At 41.9% G+C, this 20,228-nt stretch overlaps 1 protein-coding gene across 1 annotated transcript in view; it reads right to left on the bottom strand.

Annotated features, from left to right (window-relative positions):
• Window positions 1-657: 657 nt before the first annotated feature.
• Spata18 (spermatogenesis associated 18) overlaps window positions 658-20,228 on the bottom strand; it is a 30,009-nt gene continuing 10,438 nt past the window's right edge. Inside the window, exons 5-14 of the mRNA XM_027390886.2 lie at window positions 18,819-18,914; window positions 17,022-17,264; window positions 15,480-15,559; window positions 15,162-15,343; window positions 13,710-13,868; window positions 11,659-11,834; window positions 9,327-9,450; window positions 7,872-7,955; window positions 5,290-5,335; window positions 658-5,016 (exon numbers count right to left, since the gene is read on the bottom strand). Coding sequence (XP_027246687.1) covers window positions 5,009-5,016; window positions 5,290-5,335; window positions 7,872-7,955; window positions 9,327-9,450; window positions 11,659-11,834; window positions 13,710-13,868; window positions 15,162-15,343; window positions 15,480-15,559; window positions 17,022-17,264; window positions 18,819-18,914 — 1,198 coding nt within the window. The 3' untranslated portion in view covers window positions 658-5,008. The remainder of the gene's footprint in view (window positions 5,017-5,289; window positions 5,336-7,871; window positions 7,956-9,326; window positions 9,451-11,658; window positions 11,835-13,709; window positions 13,869-15,161; window positions 15,344-15,479; window positions 15,560-17,021; window positions 17,265-18,818; window positions 18,915-20,228) is intronic.

Genomic DNA, 20,228 nt, shown 5'->3' with positions numbered 1-20,228 from the left:
ATTATTTGAAAATTCAGTAAAATTAGTGCATTATATGAATATAAATTTGTTGTCTTCGGTTCACTCATACTTACATCAAAGTTTAGGTGCTGATATTTAAGGGGAAATGGATTTGTATCCAAGAGATAAGAGCAACTGAAACCCAAGGGAAGGGAGAAATTCGAAGAAAACCAGAAACAAATTAGAAATGAAGTTGTAAAGATAGGGAATGTAAAAGAAAGCATAGGGGACTGGAGAGATGGCTCAGCGGTTAAGAGCACTGACTGCTCTTCCAGAGGACCTGAGTTCTATTCCTGGCAACCACATGGTGGCTCACAACCACCTTGAATGAGATCTGGTGCCCTCTGCTGGCATGCAGGCAGAAGACTGTATATGTAATATATGTAATAAATAAATAAAATCTTAAAAAAAAAAGAAAGAAAGCATAGATGCTGGATAAATTCTGTCATCAGCATTGGAAATAGGAGGAGTTTTATTTTATAGTAGTTTTTATAATACAGTTTTGTAATGCAGTTAATATATACTGTATATTATCTATAATTGTATATTTATGTTATGTATTATTATATATTGTATACATATAATATTATATGTACACACGTATATAATAGAAAGCAAAGATAAGCATGTATAAAGAACACAAATAGGAGATTGCTTATTTGGGTCTTTTATTCAGTAACTGGTTACATTAGTACATCTTTCACTACTATAATAAAATACTTTATTGTGACTTAAGGTCCTGGAGGTACAAAGTCTAAGGGACACATGGAGTGAAGGCCTTCTTGCTAACAGAGTCCACAGACAGCACAGAGCATCACACAGTAGAAAATAGTGAGAACATGTGTAAATGTCTCTTCTGCAGCCACCAGAACTGAATCACACCCCACCTAGAAGGCCTGCAGAGGAAGGATGGATGGAAGAGGAAGGATGCAGAGGTCATGAGGGAGCAGAAAGGTTGAGTCAGGGGAAGAATAGAAGAAAGGATATGTGATAGGTAGGGTTTTACTTGGGGGAGTGGTAGGGGAGGACGGGAGGGAGAAGGGAACTGGGATTGTCATGTAAATCAATCTTGTTTCTGATTCAAATAAAAAAAATGATTTAAAAAAAGAAAAAAAAAGAATTAAGATTTCACCCCCGCAATGCCTCAAGATGGGTGTTAAATTTCAACACACACAACCTTGTAGAACCACTTGTCACCATAGTGCTCACTGCTCAGTGACTAGGCCAGACTGTTTAGTAGATGACATCACTCTGATACCTCATTCACTTGGAAAAGTTAATACAATGGTCGTCAATAGTCAGTAGCATATTTAATTCTGAAAAAGAAAAAAAAATGCATCCTAAAGACAAACATGTCCTAGAGCACGGTTTCTAAAATGCTACCCTGCAAGAACTCCATTAAAAGCTCTCTCCAACACCTGAAGGTCTTGGAATATCTTTTAACACACCAGCAAAAGCTTCTCAAATGATAACGAAGGAACCTTGTTCCATCCTACCACACACATATGACCCACAGGGCTTATGGCAGGGCCCCAGGACTTGGCCCCTGTAATACCTCAGGGCCTCAGTTTCCCACCATAAGAAGTGAGTTACTAAGGGACTTGGTTCACAGTGTGATACCCAAGATCTTCTGGCCATTGCCCAACTACTAAATAGCTTTTCTAGTACACTATACAACATATTTTAAGACACCATTTCAACTCTAAAATTCTAAAAGTACTATAACCCACTTTGTAATTAAATCTGCAATATGCACACTTGCTACTCTCCTGTCACTCACCCAGTAGTAGGACAAATAGATGCCCAGTTTTTGGTGGATAATTGTTGGTGATACTATGGAAAGTGTGTTCATGCTGACCCCTGCTGGACTGTATTTTTCAAGTGTGAAACTGTCCAGTTACATTTCATTTGCAATGAGAAAGCTATTTCTATTGTATTTTCAAGGCCACTGCTCATTCCTGTATTAGGGCTAACATGCCATTTTAAATTTTACTTATTCATGTGTTCCTGGGCTCACAGTTCCATGATCTATTGCCATTTGTAAATTCTAGTTTCTTTAAAGTTCCATAACATCTTACCCTTAATTATATGTCTGAAATTTTACCACTAAGAAATCTCCTACCGACTCTAGCCTTACAGAATGATGCTGGCAGCACTGTGCCCGCAACAGGATGTATGGTATGCCTAAAAGCAAATTAGAACGATCAGCAAATGCCCTGTAACTTAGAGATACAACTGGTCGAGCAAACAGCTGTGCTATTGGGCACCTACAAACCGATGTCCTCTGAACTGCTTCTGCCGTCTCAAACTAGCTTCTTTAACAATGCCAGGATTATAGGTAAGTTGAGGTCTATTCTCTGGTGTATTTTACCATACTAGTCTACTCTTCCCTTTCCTAACACTCCTGTGCCTCCCACTCTCTCTCTCTCTCTCTCTCTCTCTCTCTCTGTGTGTGTGTGTGTGTGTGTGTGTGTGTGTGTGTGTGTGTGTGTGTGTGTGATGTGCTCATCTATGTGTGTGCATACAGATGTGGGTGCACATACGTACATGTTAAATGTGGAGGCTGGAAATCAACGTCAAGGGTCTTTCTCATTTTGCTTCCACCTTATTTTTGAGATGAATCTTCACCTGTTTACCTAGAACGGTGGACCAGGAGCTGCAGCAGTGGACCTGTCTCTACCTTCCCAGCACTGGGGTAAGAGGTGTACTGTCATGCTTAGCCTTACGGGTGCTAAGATCCAAATTCAGATTCTTACAATGAACGGCAAGCACTATACTGCCTGGAAGGAGTTCTCCCAGATGAGGTGCTCTCCCGGCAGCCCCACAGCTTTGTTCTATGCAGATATATTTACCTGATAGTAATTTTAGATCTTTCAAGCTGGCATGTAAAAGTTTCTTTGCTACATTTACTGGGCCTTTCTCTGTATCCTTTTCTTTTTGTTGAGACAAGGCCATCCTAGGTGGCTCAGGCTGCCCTAGAACTCACTGAATAGCCCAAGCTGGCCTTAAACTTTTGGCACTCCTCCTGCCTTGGCCTCCCAAGTGCTGAGGTTGCAGTTGTATGCCACAAGCTCAGCTTTCATCAGCTCTAATTTCTTATGTATTCACATCTCTTTATGACAAGAAAATCACCAAGGAATACAGCTAGATGGGACATTAAACTCCATAGAAACCTGCCCTTTCTCTACATTTATATCCTCAGCACTATAGAACAAATCCAGGAATACACACACACACACACACACACACACACACACACACACACAATTTTCCCCTCAAACAAACAACCAGAGCTGTGTACCAAGAGAAACAGAAAAAAATGAGACAGGGTCTTACTCTAAAGCAAAAGACATTGGAACAAGACTCTAGAGTTCACTGAAGAAAAACATTCCTTATGTAAGGAGCCACAGACATGCCTAGCTATTGTGGGAAGCCACTGAAATGGTGTAAATGAAAACAGTTAAGCAGGGTCCACAGGGTCTCCTGAACAGATGAGAGGAGCTACAAATAAGACAAAACAAAGCCATCAGTTGGCCTTCCCCATGGGCTGCAACTCTCTGAGTCAACCTGGGGCAGGCTACAGTCAGTATTTACTTGATGAATGTGTGATTGTGGTTCACTTTCATGGGTTAGTGAAGGTGGGGGCCACCACTAAACCTGAGAATCTGGAAGAAAGGCATGTCAGAGTCTAGCACTCTGCAGTGATTTTATTATTAAGTGCTGGGCAATAACACAAAAACTCACACTGACCCAGAGTGCAAAACAAGAGTGTTCCAGCCTCTCACCCCCAGATGCCATGATTACAGGCCAGCCTCCTCTGGGTTCATGGACACTTCCAAAAGATGCTTTCCACCATTTGGCTTTCACTGTGTGGCCAAAGCTCAAATTAGAAGATTGAGAAATGGCAAGTGGCCCGATAGGGTTGAGAACAAATAACTGGACTATTTTTTTCCAAATTAGATAACACACGTGGCTTTGGAGGAGGGGCTTACAATATAGAGGCATTTAGTGAGGTTTTAAGTAAGACCTTTTGTCACACAACACAAGTGACTATTACACAGTTTTAACACACAGTTGGTCATTCAGGAATGCTGTAGCTCCCTAAGTTAGATAACACTGGCTTTTAGTTGAAATGTAATCAAGAATGGCCCACTATTGGGCTCCCACACTGGGAGCACTCAGAACTTAGTGTTTTAATTTGATCTTCAAGGATGGCCCTTGCCCATTCTTTACTGAACAGTTTATTAAAAGTCAAAACTCTTGAAGCTAAGGTGTCCAGATCTGAACTGATTAAATGGCACCTATGTACAAAAAGAGAAAGAAAAGAAGGAAGGGGAGGGAGGGAGAAAAATAGAAAACAGAAAGCCTAGTAGCTCTGACATTTAGCTAAAGTGCAAAGAGAGAAGCAAGCAAACTGTTCTATCCTTTCAAATTGACATCTTCTTATTGTCTACGTGTACCCTGAAGTGAGGGTTACTGGGAGGAGTTTCCCAACCTGAGGCTACCAATGCCTTGGAAGCCCTAAGAAGGGATCAGGCACTGACACTGTGGTTTCAGGGAGCTAAAGCTGATGCTAACAACGAGAGCATTTATGATTGATCTGTAAATAAAAGCACTTGTCCTTCCTTTGGGACTCAGCTGGACAATGACTTCTACTTTCACTCCTAGAGTTGCTCTGAAAGATCCCCAGTACTTAGGGGGAGAAGTCTCTACCTTTGTGATGGACTTTGTTCAAATGAATATCATCCTATATGCCTATATCATTGTTTTTTATGAAATGAATGGAAATTTCCCCTACAAAATAAAAGGAACTGCTATGGATCTAGAGTTACAAAGGCACTGAACCAAAGCATTAAACTCTGTGCGGAGTGACACACAGAATTGCCTTTTCATTTCATGTTAAGTGATATCGGAGGCAGACAAGGCAGGTGGGTGGAGGCACTGAGGAAGCTGGCTGTTTCGATGGACTGTTTCAATGGACTGTGGCAAGCGAACGTGGCTGGTGGCTTTAGTATCCTAGGGAGAAAAATAAACAGCTCGTTACTATGGTCACCTTCTTGCACATCCTTCAGAGGTGCTTAAATGAGAAGGAACATAGCAGTTAAATCCCTTCATGGAGATTGCTCTTCTATAACTAATGAGAGCAGCCCAGGCACCACCAATGAAATGAATGGTGTGAATTGGAACGGAAAGTTATTCCCCAAGAATCATCATTTTGCTCCAAACTGTGTCATAATACAGAGGATATTTAAAAAGCAGAACTCGCTCTGTCTTGACTATCTCACTTACTTGGCAATGTACATCTTATTGGAGAAGGACTCCGACTTCGAGACATCTGAAAATATGGAAGAGCAATGTGAATTAAACAATATACAGAGCTCAGAGGACAGATTACTTGGACATGGGTGATTCTTAAAACTAGCTCAGCAATTAAGACCACTGGCTGCTGGAGGGGGGAGGTGAGAGGCAGTTCGAAGAGGTAAAGGGGACTGGAAAAGGGGTGCGAGGGAGAACTGTGGTTGGAATGTAAAATTGAATCAAAAAACTTTAAAAAAAAAGACCACTGGCGGCTCTTCCAGAGGACCTGAGTTCAATTCCCAACAACCACATGGTGGCTCACAACCATCTGTAATGAGATCTGGTTCCCTCTTCTGTCATGCAGGCATAGATGCAAATAGAGCGCCATATACATAAAATAAATTAATATTTTTAAAAAGAGCAGTAAGTGCTCTTTTAAAAAAAAGAAATAAGAAGAACAGCTTCTTCTGAGAGATAAAACAAACCCTAACAAAATAAAATATAATAAGATAAAACAAAAGCTAGCCAGTTAGTTGCTCTGAGGCACTGCACCCCGTGAGTCTTCCCAGGCTTTTTAAGTAAAATGCACATCCAATTCTGTTTAAATTATATTGACTTAGCGAAGAGAAAATGTTTAACATAATTAGTAAGAGCTAAAATCATGACAGATTTAATGGCTTAGTGGAAGAGAAACTTTTTAACATAGTAAGAGTTAAAATTATGCCACAAGTTCAAATCTCTTTATAAAAGTTCTCATGTGTCCAAACCCTGCCCTACTAAGCAAAGTCTGAGCACCCACAAAAGAATGCTTTTCAAATCTTACCATTACCTTCCCTAAGCAGAAACTACCACACTGTGACTTCACATCTGACACCAGGTACACACCCATGTCCTCTTGTGAACTCTCAAACGTGTTAGGTAGATAGATACTGTCCAAACTGGAATCTGTTCTGTGGGAGTCATGACCTTAATCATACCCCAAAGACAGACCAACCAAAGTAATTATGTTTCATCTTGGAGGTTCCTACCCTTGTTGAAGGGAGAGAGAGATAGGCAGAAAAGGGAAGTTGGCTCAGTTTCATCTTTGAGAATATATTTTATGTCCTCATCTACACTGGAATTTATGTTGCTCTCTCTGGGGGTAGAATGATAGAGAAGGGAGTTCAGACATGTCTCAGGACTCAGTGCAGGGGACACTCCCCTTGAATAAAACCTCTATTGAGAATCCAGAGTTCAAGGCCCCATGGCTGGAGAACTATCTACTATATTAGTCTCAACTGCTCTCCCCTGTGACACACCATTTCTTCTTGGGACAGGGAGGCATCCCATCATGATGCTCCCAAGGTTCCCTTTTTATTTATCAGGTCACTAAATGCATGGTCCTCTTTTTGACCTCCTGAACATACTTATTCATTTATGTAATTAAGTTTTATAAAATCTCCAAGAGCAAAAGGACTGTGTCCATTGTGGGTCTTCACTTCCCTTGCACTTCTTATGTGGTTTTCCTCATCTGTGGCTTCCATGCTGTTTGCTCACCACCTCCAGGTTTTTATAGTATAGACTATATCACACCACATCAACCATGGACCTCTCAACTTGATCTGCATCATGATCATCCAGCTAAGTTGTTCAAATTACAATGACCGTCCCATATGGTGACCCATTCATGGAGAAGACTGCATTTGGCTGTTTTTTTGCCTCCCCACACAGAGCTGGCCTTTGAGTTGTTTAAGAAGGAACCTATTGGAGGAATACTCAGCCATGATGTTGGGTCTGAGTTATTACTGGGCTGTTCTGTGGTTCTGCAGAGGTAGCTCTGCCACCACATTGCCAGAGGCAGTTGGGAGATGTGAGATATTGCTACCCATAATTCTCCTTCACTGCTCTGTCCTTGAGAACAAGCTCAAATAAATATAGAATCTCCACCTGAAGGAGTGGTAGATCTGGTAGCCTGTCTATGTTGGTCCAGCCCCACAGTCGACAGGTGTTAACTAAATGCTACTTGGTGAGTAAACTAACAGTGATGAGTCATTGTGATATTTTTAGGGAAGCAAATAGAGTTTTCAGAAATGTTTTATGTTATTTTTAATTTAAATAGATTAGTAATCTTTCCAAGGATTAATAAACAAAGAAACTAATTTAATCTATTCTACTTTGAATTTGGGGACAAATTGATACTTTAGCTGCCCTTTAGAAAATATTTCAATCTAGATTAAGTAAATCCTCCAAATTCATGTACTAATTTCTATAAAAACCAGGGACCTGTGTTCAGATCTATGACTCAAATGTCCCATGTCCAGCTGTCTGTTCTCTAACAGCCTGTTCAAGGGTAAAAAGAATAAAACTTTTAAATAAGTCTTTTATTCCTTGAAAGACCAAAGCAGGAAAGTTAAAAAGGGAAGCACTTCCATTTCTTTCTAGAATGCTAAATTTCTTAGCTATGGTGATGAGAAAAACAACTACAAAAAGAATCACTTAGGGGCTTAGTTTCTCTTTCTACCTGAAATCACTGCTTTCACAGGAAAGCATCAATGTATTAGGTTTCCTGCACAAATGATTAGACAGGAATGTACCGTGCTTATTCCAATGCGGCTACGAGGGCAGATGGGACTTAAACTCCTGCTGCGGCATCGTGTTACAGGTCGCACAGAACTCCACTAAGAAAAAGAGGCAGAGAAAGAGTCGTGAGTTTGTGAAAGTAGATACAGTTTACCACCAACTTTACCAACAGGACGGCACGTCCCCTTGACACCAGTGTGAGCAACACTCCTGTTATTTCCTGCATCACAGTGTTTGGCAAGAACTTCTCCAGCAGAATCCCATCACAATGAACTTGAGGGAATGCGCTTTCTGGTGTTTGGGGAAGTATTTTCATGGGTCAACTGTTAGACATCCCATTTGCGATTCATGGCTGGTTGTTCACTTTAAGTATCTGCCATGTAAATGAGCACTGATGCCATACATTCTACAGAATAAACAAGTCTCACTGAACACCATGAAAGGCCTCTATTGGACAGCTACTGAGTCCATATGAAGAAAATTATGCACCAAATTCATGGTAGGTGTGCTGTTTTAATTGTGTTGACAAAAAAGAGCAAGTCCAAGTGTGCCTCTGAGAGAAAGATCCAGAGACAATAGCTACTTGACATGAGCAATAAAACTGTGGCCAAGTCGCCTCCCTCCCTTCCAAACTGCACTCCAGTAGTTAAAATTTTCTAACAAAGAGTGCTAAGGGTAAGAATCCTGTTTTATGAAAATACTCATTGGAGAGCACATGTGTCGTCAGGTAGACAAAATCCAATTTTGATAAGCTCAGCTTTTGAAACACAAAACGTTTTTGTGGAGATAGTTTTCACTATAATGGGATTTTTAACTTGTAAAACAAACACCAATATTCTAAGTTTTTTTTTAAATAAACTTCTCTGTTCCCCTAGTAGGGGAAGCTATAGTTCCCCTACTATGTGCAGCCTCAAAGTGCCTCTCCTCTCTCCTCTCTCTCTCTCTCTCTCTCTCTCTCTCTCTCTCTCTCTCTCTCTCTCTCTCTCTCACACACACACACACACACACACACTCCATTTGGAAGGCTAGGCAATTTTTTAAGATGTTCAAACCATCTATAACCAAGAGCTATAGGAAGTCCCCTTCCAAAGCCAAGAGGCTCCTTTCTCCCCATCCTCTGCCCCATTTTCTACCATCCTTATCTATACATCATACCAAGGAGAGAAAATGGGATACATGCACAGTTTCCCCAAATGGAGAATTAGGAATGTCAAAATATCTCCAAGACTTAAAAAAATAAATGAGATGTGGATAACTCCATCTTTAGACAGAAGAGCAGCAATAAAATCGCTGTCAGGGAATTATGGGACAGTCCAAAAAACAGACAGCTGGTTTTCCTTCTCCTTTGTATGAAATCTTATCAAACAACTCTATCAACTTCTTTTTATAGAATCTTTGGGTTTATAAATGTTCTCGAACTTGTGAATCAAACACAGGGGATGAATTGTCACTATGCAAGGCCACCGTACAAAAGCCCCTCTCCTGGTGACAGCTTCTCCCTTCATAATGACACAGTCATTCTCCATGAGAGCAGGCCACACGTGATAAAAGACCAGGGGAGCAGTGAAATCCGAGTCATAGCTGCGGTGGTACCTGTGGGAATGCATAAGAGAACAAAGATAGTAAGAAACTGCTTTTCCATAGTAGTGATCAAACCAAGAACTTTGTGCATTCTAAGTATGCACTCTCCCACTGGGGTATGGCCACCAGCTGGAAGCTAAGTGTATTGTAGCTTAACTGAACCCAACTGAAAAGTTCATTCTTGACTAGGCTTCGATCTAAACAGGGCTCAGATCCTCATTCTATGGTTAAGGAGATGGACATGTACTCTCAGAACAGAAACCAGAAACAGGTGGCTCTGGCACAGACTTGCTAAGAACATGTCAGCAAACTTCATCCCACCTCTAGTCTTCTCAGAATTATAAGAGTTGCAAGCCTAGAAAATGCTCAGCAAACTTAGAGGCTGAGGCAGGATTGAGTTTAAAGTCAGTCTTTTTGTTGTTGCTGCTGCTGGGGTATTTTTGTTTTGTTTTGTTTTGTTTTGTTGACACAAGGTTTCTATGTATTGTTTTGGAGGCTGTCCTGGAACTATCTCTTGTAGACCATGCTGGTCTTGAACTCACAGAGATCCACCTGCCTCTGCCTCCAGAATGTAAAGTATGTATGTAGCTAGCTATGTAGTAAGACTGACTATAAATAAATACATGATAGACAGATGATAGAAGATAGATAGATAGAAAATGTTGTTACATTTTTATATAATCTGTGGACCTTTTCCTGCATACTTTAAGTCACATCTGGATTACTTAGAAATACCTAATAGAGTGTAAATAAGATATTGACAATTATTATTATGTACTGTTTAGAGGGTGACAAAGAAAAAACATATTCAGACTTTCTCCCTGGTTATTTTAAACCCCTGGCTGGTTGACTCAACAGACAGGGACCTCTAGACAGAGAGAGACAATAGAATCACATTCAATCACAGTTAGGAACTCTAATTTCAAGTGGCCAGCCATCCAGGCACACAAGTATGTTATCTCTGGTTAAAAACATGTGACAGAGACACCCAACAGTTGTCCACAAACCAAAGTGGGTGACCATCTGAGTGATGATAGCCATATTCCAAAGAAGAAAGAAATAAAGATGGAAGATGGTAAGAATCTCTGTATAGGAAAAAGACCCAACTGCAGGGCAATGTTCAAGCATCCATTCTGGAGTGGATATTTGTTGGGAACAATGACCTAAAAGACACTAGGAAAGATCAAGAGCATGTATCACCCCAACCAGAAAGCTCATTCCTGTGGTGAGAGAAAGATGTGTGGTCTCCCTCCATCAATAAGCTTGCAGGAATGCTGGACAGCTACCTATCCTGACCTATGACTAAGAGGAAGACCCAGAGTCATATTCCTGAGCACTCACTACACGCCTGGCATCACCCTCACTGCTCCATCTGATATAGCTTAGCTAGCCCCCACCCCTAGAAAGAGAAGAAAACTTAAGAACAGAAAAAATATATATACCAATAGCACATATATAACACAATACACTCAAGATCACATGGTGGATAGGTAGAGCCAGGAATCAAATCTAGGCAGCTTGAGGCCAGAACTGGCCTTCTTAACCACTAGCTTGGTCATCTCCAGCTATAGCTAAGGTCTTGCCAAATCTCAATGAATGTTCCAGGTTATTTCAACTTCATGTGGTTTATTAGAGGACTATTCACCATGTGAAATTTGGTAACATCTAATGGTTCTCGACAAGAGTCCAGCACTTCAGTATGCATGGAATGTGCTTGCTGTTTATGATCTGCAGCCTCCCAAGCCCCATGCTGGAACCACAGCAGAAAACAGACACATTGTGGTGCAGCTGTGTGCATCCCTAACAAATGAGGTTGGTGGTGCACACACCACACTCTGAGAGACCTGGTCTAAATTATGCAGTTAAGAATCGGTGTCTCTGAAAGTCAACCTTTGACCTCCACAGGAGCATCCATCTGCACACATGTGCACACACATGTCTATACCACACATAATAAAACTAATAAAAATAAAATTTTAACTGTGCTTGTATTCACAGAATGCATTTTTTTACTACCAAAGGCTCCAGGCAACTCCTTAGGTCTCCCCAAAGCTAATACATTCAGTGAAGAATGAGCCCACTAGCAGGAACAGACAGTGGTACAGAGAAACTCATGGCATAGGAGTAGCTACTGATTTCTCTACCCAGGGTTCTATCCCCTTCATCCTCCCAGGGAGCAGAGAGCGAGCATCTTTTAGCAGCTGCTCCTGTGTCTCTTACTTGCAGTCATTAAAGACTTCTCCATCGGCCCCAAACGCGATGTCAAGCGGTGGATTTAAGGACTGCATTGCAAAAGCAATGCAGCATATCTCCTGGATGAAGTCACTAAGGACACAGAAGTCAACTTCAGGAGGGAATGAGATCTTGGGGTTGACGTTCATGGCACGGATGACATCCTGAAAAGCAAATGATAGCATCAGTTGGCTGCCAATTTGTGACAAGAAGTTCTGACATCCAGAGGACTCCCAACACCATTGTGACTGAATGGGAATGGACACATGAATGACAATAAGTTAATTCAGAAAAGGGTGTGGGTGTACTATGAGGAGAGGATCCTGGGGAAGAAGAAAACATACCAGAAGCAAGCAAGAAAAATCCCTCTTAAAATCTAAAGAGGCCCATGGTGTTTATTAGTTCATGGGTGGGGGGACGTCAGGGTTCATATGAACGTGTGCACACATGTAGAGTCCACAGGTTAATGATGGATGTCTTCCTCTATTGCTCTCAATCTTTTTTTTTTTTTTTGAGACAGGGTCTCTTGCTGAACCTGGAGTGCACTGATTTAGGTAGGCTGTCGGGCCAGCCAATGAGTCCCAGAGATCTGCCTGTCTCTGACTCCTCATGCTGGCATGACAGATGTGTGCCACCTCACCCAGATTTTATGTGTGTCTCAGGTATTCATGCTTCCACGACAAGCACTTTACCAACTGAGCCATCTTCCCTCATGATTTTCCTTCTGTGAATAAATGTATGAGATGCCAGCCAAAGACTCTGGCTAGTCCCCTGCTGTAGCATGAATAATATAAAGCCAGAGACAGATATTGGGGTTCAAGCTGAAGATGAGAGAATCAAAGCATCCAGCCACTAGACAGTTCTCAGACCAAAGGAGCCATCCACTGAACCTCAGATTATGTCTCCAGATGCCACTGCTCTCCACCAAGCCTCAGAATCCTAGACTTCTGTGAGACTACATTGAGCTCCTTATATACTCTCTACTGCTGGGATTAAGGACATAAGCTGTTTCTCTTCTAGACTGATTCACTCTAATGTAGCCCTGGGTGACCTTGAACTCAAAGAGATCCATCTGCCTCTGCCTTCTGAGTCCTTGGATTAAAGGTGTGTGCCATCACTGCCCAGCTTCTATAACTAATTAGTGTGGCTAGTTTTGCATTCTGATCCTTCAGGCAATCTTCATTAATTCATAAATAATATATCACCTCACCATGTTATACTATAGAATGAGTAAAATAGCTTGCCTTTATTAAGTGTCTACTATGCACCAAGTCTTGTGCTAGACAAGTGGCCTGCCTCCTTTCCTTGACCCTCCCAGTAAACTCTGTGGGATAATGATCTCTGGCGCCCTCTTTCAGAGATTAGGAAACCAGACTACTGAGAGTTTAAATGGAAGACAACACAGTAGTCACATAGCAAAGTCAAGGTCAAATCCATATTCATTTCCCAGTGTTCTTGCTCTTAAGAACCAAAATATTTCAACTCCCAATCTCAAAGACCCACCTAAAGGATGTGAGTAGAAAACTCAGAACATTTCCCCACAGGACATCTGGGTAAGAAACTAAGGAGATGGCTCAGTGTGTAAAGCGTTTACCACAAGTATGAGGACCTGTGTTCAAATCCCACACCCACATAAATTCAGGGTGACTGTCTTAGCCCTGAAGAGACAGAGACTGGAGGTTCCCTGGCCAACCTGGCTAGCTAACGTACCCAAATTGGCAAGCCCAACACCTTGCCTTAGTAATCAGAGAGTGATCAAGGGATATACCCAGTGTCAACTTCTGGCCTCCACAGATGTGTGCACACACTCACAGACACATGCAGCACGCACGTGTGCGCACACACACATACACACACCATTTCAGACATACAAAAAGAAAAGCAGCTAATAAAGACTAGTGGTGCAGAGTAAATTGAATGTTGTTGTTTTCTTCCACCACACAGCCATAAAACCAACAACAGGTGGATTCCTAAGTTATCAGTACTCTATATGTCATCACCAGTCACATGCTAGTCCTCAAAAGAGACCCAACACTTACATTAACACTGCCTTGAGCGTCATATAGATCAAGATGACAAACGATGTAGTCCATGACTGCGTTCTCAAAGTCATTTGTCCCCATATTCGATGGTGTCAGCATCTTCCTCACCCGGATCTTGAAATGCCTGAACGACATTTTAGCTACGTGAAATGCCTCCTGTACATGAAAACACAGCAAGTTTATCTGATGAGGACAGGAGATGGAAAGGCTCAAAGAAAGGAATTAGGAAGGATTCAGAGTGCAACACCAAACCAGTGTTCATATAACATGGTTGACCAAACATGGTTTTGACCTGTGAGATAATATGACTGTCAATGTAAAAACATTTGTAGAAATATACATGATAACACGCTAATTTTAAGACAAGTGATAATTTTAAGATAAGTGAACATTGTATTGGTAACTCTGGGTGCCAAAAGCAGACCTAAGGATATAAGTACAAGGATATAAGACCAGCCATGGTACTGGTCAACACGTTAAGAGAAAACAATCTGTTCCAGATTTCTATTACAAACTCAACAAGCCTTTATCCCATACTTGTTATGTGGTAACACTCCTAAAACTTCATTTCTCGAGCTTTAACCAAATCACAAAGCAGCTTTAACCAAATCACTCTTAGTGACATGAACTAGAGCTTGGTAAGTTAAATGCTTTAGGCTTCACTAGCTACCATTTCCATCATTGGTTATTTTCTTTTATCACACCCCTTTAAAAGTATAAAGCCATTCTTCATTGCTAGCTCCTGGGCAGTGTTTTAGAAACAAGCCCGATGTGGCCCATATACATAGTCTGCTGACCTTTGACATAAACAAATCCAGGATTTCTGATATGTCTGCACTCACACTAGCATGATGTTTTGAATCGTTTCTTCATGTTTATTCTTGTAATGGAACTCAAGGTGGCATCTACTCATAGGACAAGTATTTTCACTTTGGAAACCAAGGGTTATATTTATATACCATTTTTATTTGCAGTACTCAAATAGCAGCTTTAGTAACTCATAAATAACTTAGGCAGAAGAGTGAGTGAACTCATCTTCTAGTTTTCTAAGGCTGGGAGAAGACAAATAAGTAATAATCATTTAGAATAAAAGCCCTACTGTGTGCTTGCTCATGTAGTCACATACTGCAAAAGGTACACTATCAGTCAATTTAGCATAGTCCTATTTGAGATAGTCCTGTGTTGAGTGATGGACACTGCAATAAATGTCTGGTCAACATAAATGTTAGTAGATATGATAATTCGCAGTCATGAAACAACAAATAGCTTCTGAGTATATATAATAAAACCATGAGAAGGAAGGGAGGCAGAGGACAGATAGGGAGTCTGGAATCCCCCTCTCCCTGGTGACTCAGGAAGCACCAGCCTTTTATGGTTGCACCATTCACTTTGCAATCAATCTCCCACTGCCCCAAGGACCCGAAGTCCAGCTGCATCTGTTGCATTTACCACTGTGGCGATGTAAATGATCCGCTGCACCGTCTCTGCCCTGTCGATGCAACGCCGCAGCAAGCACTGGGCGTCCAGGCGGGCCTGGGAATAGGCGTCGCTGAATCGGGACAGGAGAGCAGCTTTGCGAGCCACGCTGGACATTTTGGACCGGTTTGGGGATGGGCTTCTGACCTTGGCCACTGTGGTACAGGGGCTGTTGGACCTGCTGCGGCTGTGGCTGCGGCTGTGGCTGTGGCTGCGGCTGTGGCTGTGGCTGGCGGCTGTGGGTGTGGCTGCCGCTGTGGCTGCCGCTGTGGCTGCCGCTGTGGCTGCCGCTGTGGCTGCCGCTGTGGCTGCGGCTGCGGCTGTGGCTGCTGCTACGGCAGGTAGGGCTAGGAGACCGGCTCCCGGCTGACCTGTTGGTAAACAAGAATCAGCTGGGCAAGACTGTGATTCCCTCTTCCCTTGTTCCTGTACTTCCTGAGCTCCTAGTCTTCTCCCCACACACTTCACAAATGACACACTAGCACTATACTGCCTCTCACATGTGGGTGGGGAGAGGGTCTGTGGGGATTACCTAGGGGGTCATCCAAAGGCCTTTTGTCTCCAAAGGCCCCCAGAAATGAGAAAAAATACCTCATATTTATCTAGTGAATTCGAATTCACAAAGCACCTAATTTTATAGTTTCAGTCACTCTGTGTCTCCAGCTTTGACTGCTGGCCACTTCACAGAGGGGAAACTGGAAGCTCTTGGGAACCATCTGTAGGTAACACCAGCCAAACGAAGGCCAGAGTTAACATACAAGTCGAATGCTAGGGTTTCTTAAACTGATCTTGAAGTACTAACACGGCATTCAAGCGCTTCCCAGGGCCTTGTGATTGAAACTGGATTGCTATCAAGAGCAAACTAAACTATTAGATATCAAACCAGTCAGTCCCAAGGCAATAAGGCCCCAAAGAGAAGTCTTCAGAAGGAACTATGCAAGTAGCCCAACAAAGCAGTCATACAGTCAGAAGATTCTATGAGTCTAGACTGCCACCTTCCTTCCTGGTGTTGCCAATTGCCATGGGGCAAATATTTCCACCACGGCCATTGGCTGTTCAGTGCCAATCAATATAGGTACAGCAAAGAGGAGATCCTCCACAAATGAAGGATTCAGGAAACATCTAGGCAAACAGGGATAGTTGGGAGCCCAGCAATAACCTCAATAGGAGATGCCGGGGAGGGGGGGGGACTGGAGCAAGTAAGTAAATGCAATGTCGGAGACATAGCTGCTTTGTCCTTACTTAATACTATCTGTCCTATCATGTTGAATGGAGGGATTTCATGAAAACAGCCTATAGATGGCCCGTCAACAGAGTGAGAGAGAAAAGAGGAACTTCCAGCCTGGTGTGGTAGTTCACACTAGAGTTCCACCATTCAAGATGTTGAGGCAGGAGGATTGCAAAACTCATGCCAATCCTGACTATATAGTGAACTGCAGGCCAGTCTTGGTTACAAAGCGGGACTGTGACTCAAGAGGGGGAAATGTAGTGTTGTAAAATGAACCACCATCTCCCGTCACTGGACACAGGACTCCTGGGCTTCTGAGGTAAGATCCTTAGCATATGGAGCATTCTTCCAGCATGTACTATCCACTGAAGAGCCAGCTCGTGCAAGCCTGGTTTCAAGACCAAGCATCTCCTTCATAGGCTGTCAGCCATTTTTCCTGGATAGAAGGGTGCAGTTGAAGAAAACAACACTTTTACACACTAAAGCTTCCCAGTGGGATTTTGATTTCACTCTGTCATCCTCTCCCTACAATCCAGGCTTTAGCTACTAAGGAAGGAAAAGAAAAAAAAAAGGTAAATGAAAGAATCCATTAGAGTTTGTCAGACCTTCCCTGGAGACCGGATTTTTCAGCAGACAAGCCAGATATCTCATCCTTCAGATTTTGGAGATGTTTCTCATACTCGGATGTCGTCTCTGTGTTCCGCGTGTCTGAGCCCCGTGTCTCTGCGCTCCGTGCATCTCCGGTCCGTTTGCCTGAAATTCCCCGACGTTCAGATTTTGAAGACTCAGTGCGACGATTCTCTGAGTTCTTATGGCGGGCATCTTCCTGGGCTTGAAGAGATTTAAGCCTAACAACAAAGACATTGAAATGGAAATCAGAAAGAAAGGAAGTAAGATGGAAAAAAATGAAATAGTTTTTTTTAAGAGGTAGCAAGGGAATTAGAAAAGAAGAAAGGTGAATGGAAAAGAAGAAAGGAAGGAAGGAAACAGTTGGTACCACCCAGCATACCATCATTGCATAGGGAAATTCCCAGGGAAATATATGTGAAAACCTACAATAAGTAAAGAACAAAACCACAGAGATACAGACTTAACCCACTTCTACAGATGGCAAGGTGGGAAGCTTCCTGAAGAAAGGCTATATTTATGTGGATCCCCTGGGAGCAGTAGAGTATTTCACAATAGGACTCACTTCACTGCACAAAATTCCTAAAGCATTTCACCTTCAAAACGTAATCTGACACTGGTATAACCCCCTACCCTCCTTAGCTCATTTCTTAAACAGACAGAGTATAAAGGAAGACTGTAAGGGCTAGCTGTAGGTATGGACCTCTAAATATAGTGCAGCACTAAAATAAAAATGTTAGAAACAAATTTGACATCTTCATTGAGATCCAAAGAGATGTGACCATTATAAAACAGAAGCAAAAATCCCGAGAACATGTGGTGATGAGATGACAACAGTGGAAGAGGAAAGAAAAGAAGAAGGGCTGATTAGGATGTGCTGAAAGCCAGAAGCACTGAAGGATTTAAAGGTGCTCTAGAAACAGCAGAAGACAACTGGGTAATATCACCCACGAATTCAAGGTGGTGTACCAATCAGGAAGTAAAAGATCAAAATGAGGCAGGGGGAAAAAGAAGTGGAAAACATAACAGCATCTCAAGAAGCCTTAGGAGTGTTCTAGAAGAAATTAACACTAGAACATATATGGAAACTAAATTAAGCTAAAAAATATATGTGAAAAGTACTCAAGGGATATGTGTCTTGGTGTGTGCATGTGTGTACATATAAGATGTACTTCCCACTTGCCCCTTTGGAGGAACGAGGTGGGCTTCAAAATGAAGATAAAGGATCTGCGCTCACTGTTTCCCTCTAGAAACAATCATTAGGAACTAATGAGAAGTCTAAATTAAGATTTAACAAAAGTTTATCCCAATGTTGCATCCTCAATTAAAAGTTAATGTCTAAGTTCTCAACATGAAGGAAATTCTAAGACAATTTAAGATGATGAACCTATTTGAAACTAACTTCTGCATTACTTTTTTCTCGGTGACTTAAAAAAAAAAGAATATAAAATGAAAAGGTAGAGTCCAAAACCATACAGACTTCAATCTGTTCTTTGATATTTCAGTATATTAATTGGGAGAAAGAGCAAGTGGTAACAGTAAGTGCCGTAGAATGATGAGAAGGTTTTTAGGTTCCTGAACACTATGCTGCATTTTAGAAATTTCCTGTGGTCAAAAAGAAAGTCTTGTAGTGAGAAAAAGAGACTGAATATTCATAAAAACACTGCTGCACTTTCTCCTCCATGGTGAATTCTCATATTATAATAAATGACTGAAGAGCTAAACTCAGTGATTCAGCAGCAGCTGCAGGAATTCTATAGTTTTTTTTTTCTTACTGCTTTTTTAGCTGATTTATCTCCTCCTCTGCAGCCATGAGGGATATGGTTGATCTGTTCTTGCTTCCTTCAAGACTCTTTCCAGTGTCAGCCAGACTGTAAGAGAAATCAGTAACTAAAACCAGATTCTCCCAAATTGGCAGACTTTCCAACTCAAGGTCTAGATTTTCTAGGGAACTCCTGGCCTGAGTGATAAATTCACCATAACCAACATCAGATTCTAAGCCCTCAGACCTTACTGTAGACATTACAATGGACTCAAACAGAAGCATTCTGACATCCCTTGCTTAGTCAAATGCAGAGAGATTACAGAGCTAGTCCCTAAAAAAACTAACATTAGATGGTAATGGATAAAGAAACAGTTCCTCCTGCTCCTTCCTCTCACATCATCTACCCTTTCCATCCAGTCCCCAGGTAGCCTTTCTGTGTAAACTCTTCGTTTTCCACTCTGTAGCAATTCCTATTCTCACTGCTTTTCACTGTGGGGCTTCATTCCTTTTTCTAGTACTTTTTTAATATAAAAATAGTCATTTGTCCATTGGGGTTAATTATGGTTACCAACTTGATTCTATTAAGAAACATCTTGGCAAGATACATGTTTGGAAGTATGTCAGAGAAGATTAAGGGAAGAGAGGGAGAATGACCCTTAATGGAGCCAGAAGCATCCCATGGGCTGACTAATGGGGAGAGTGGGAGAGATAGCCACTGAAAGCCAACATTCCCCTGCTTCTACTTCCTGATCCATGAAGACATGAGCAAGCTGCCTCCAATACCTCCATCACTCTTTCCTCTCTGTAATGGATTATATCCCCCTAAACCATGAGCCAATATAAATGTCTTCCCCTAAGTTTCATCTAGTCAGGTATGCTGGTTAGTTTTATGTCAGGTTGACACAAGCCAGAGTCATTTGGGAAGACAGAGCTTCAGTTGAGAAAATACCCCCATCAGATTGGCCTATGGGTTAACCTGTGATGCATTTTGATTGTTGATTGCTCTCTGAGTGCCCAGCTCACTGAGAGAAGTGCCACCGTTAGGCAGAAGCCCTGGGTGGTATAGAAAGAAAGCAGGCTGAGCAAGCTACAGGGAACAAGACAGTAAGCAGCACTCCTGCACAGCCTTTGCATCAGTCCGTATCTTATGGGAACCTGCCATGAGTTCCTGCTCTGACTTCCCTGGATTATGTTCTAGTAAGGTTAAATAAACCCTTTTCATCCCCAAGCTGATTTTGGTAATGATGTTTTATCACAGTAATAGAAACCCTAAGATATCAGGTTTTTAGCCACAGCATTGAGCAGTGTAACTAACACCAAAAACTGGTCCTAAAAAGCAGGATCGGTGCTGTGACTTCCTGGCCAGAAGGCTCATGCAACTAATTTGTGGGAATAATATGGAAGAGTTTGAAGCTTTAGG

This window comes from Cricetulus griseus (assembly GCF_003668045.3).
Source record: "Cricetulus griseus strain 17A/GY chromosome 1 unlocalized genomic scaffold, alternate assembly CriGri-PICRH-1.0 chr1_1, whole genome shotgun sequence".
In the NCBI taxonomy this organism is placed as follows: domain Eukaryota; kingdom Metazoa; phylum Chordata; class Mammalia; order Rodentia; family Cricetidae; genus Cricetulus; species Cricetulus griseus.
Note: the sequence above shows the minus strand (reverse complement) of the source record. Positions and strands in the feature narration are given on the sequence as shown.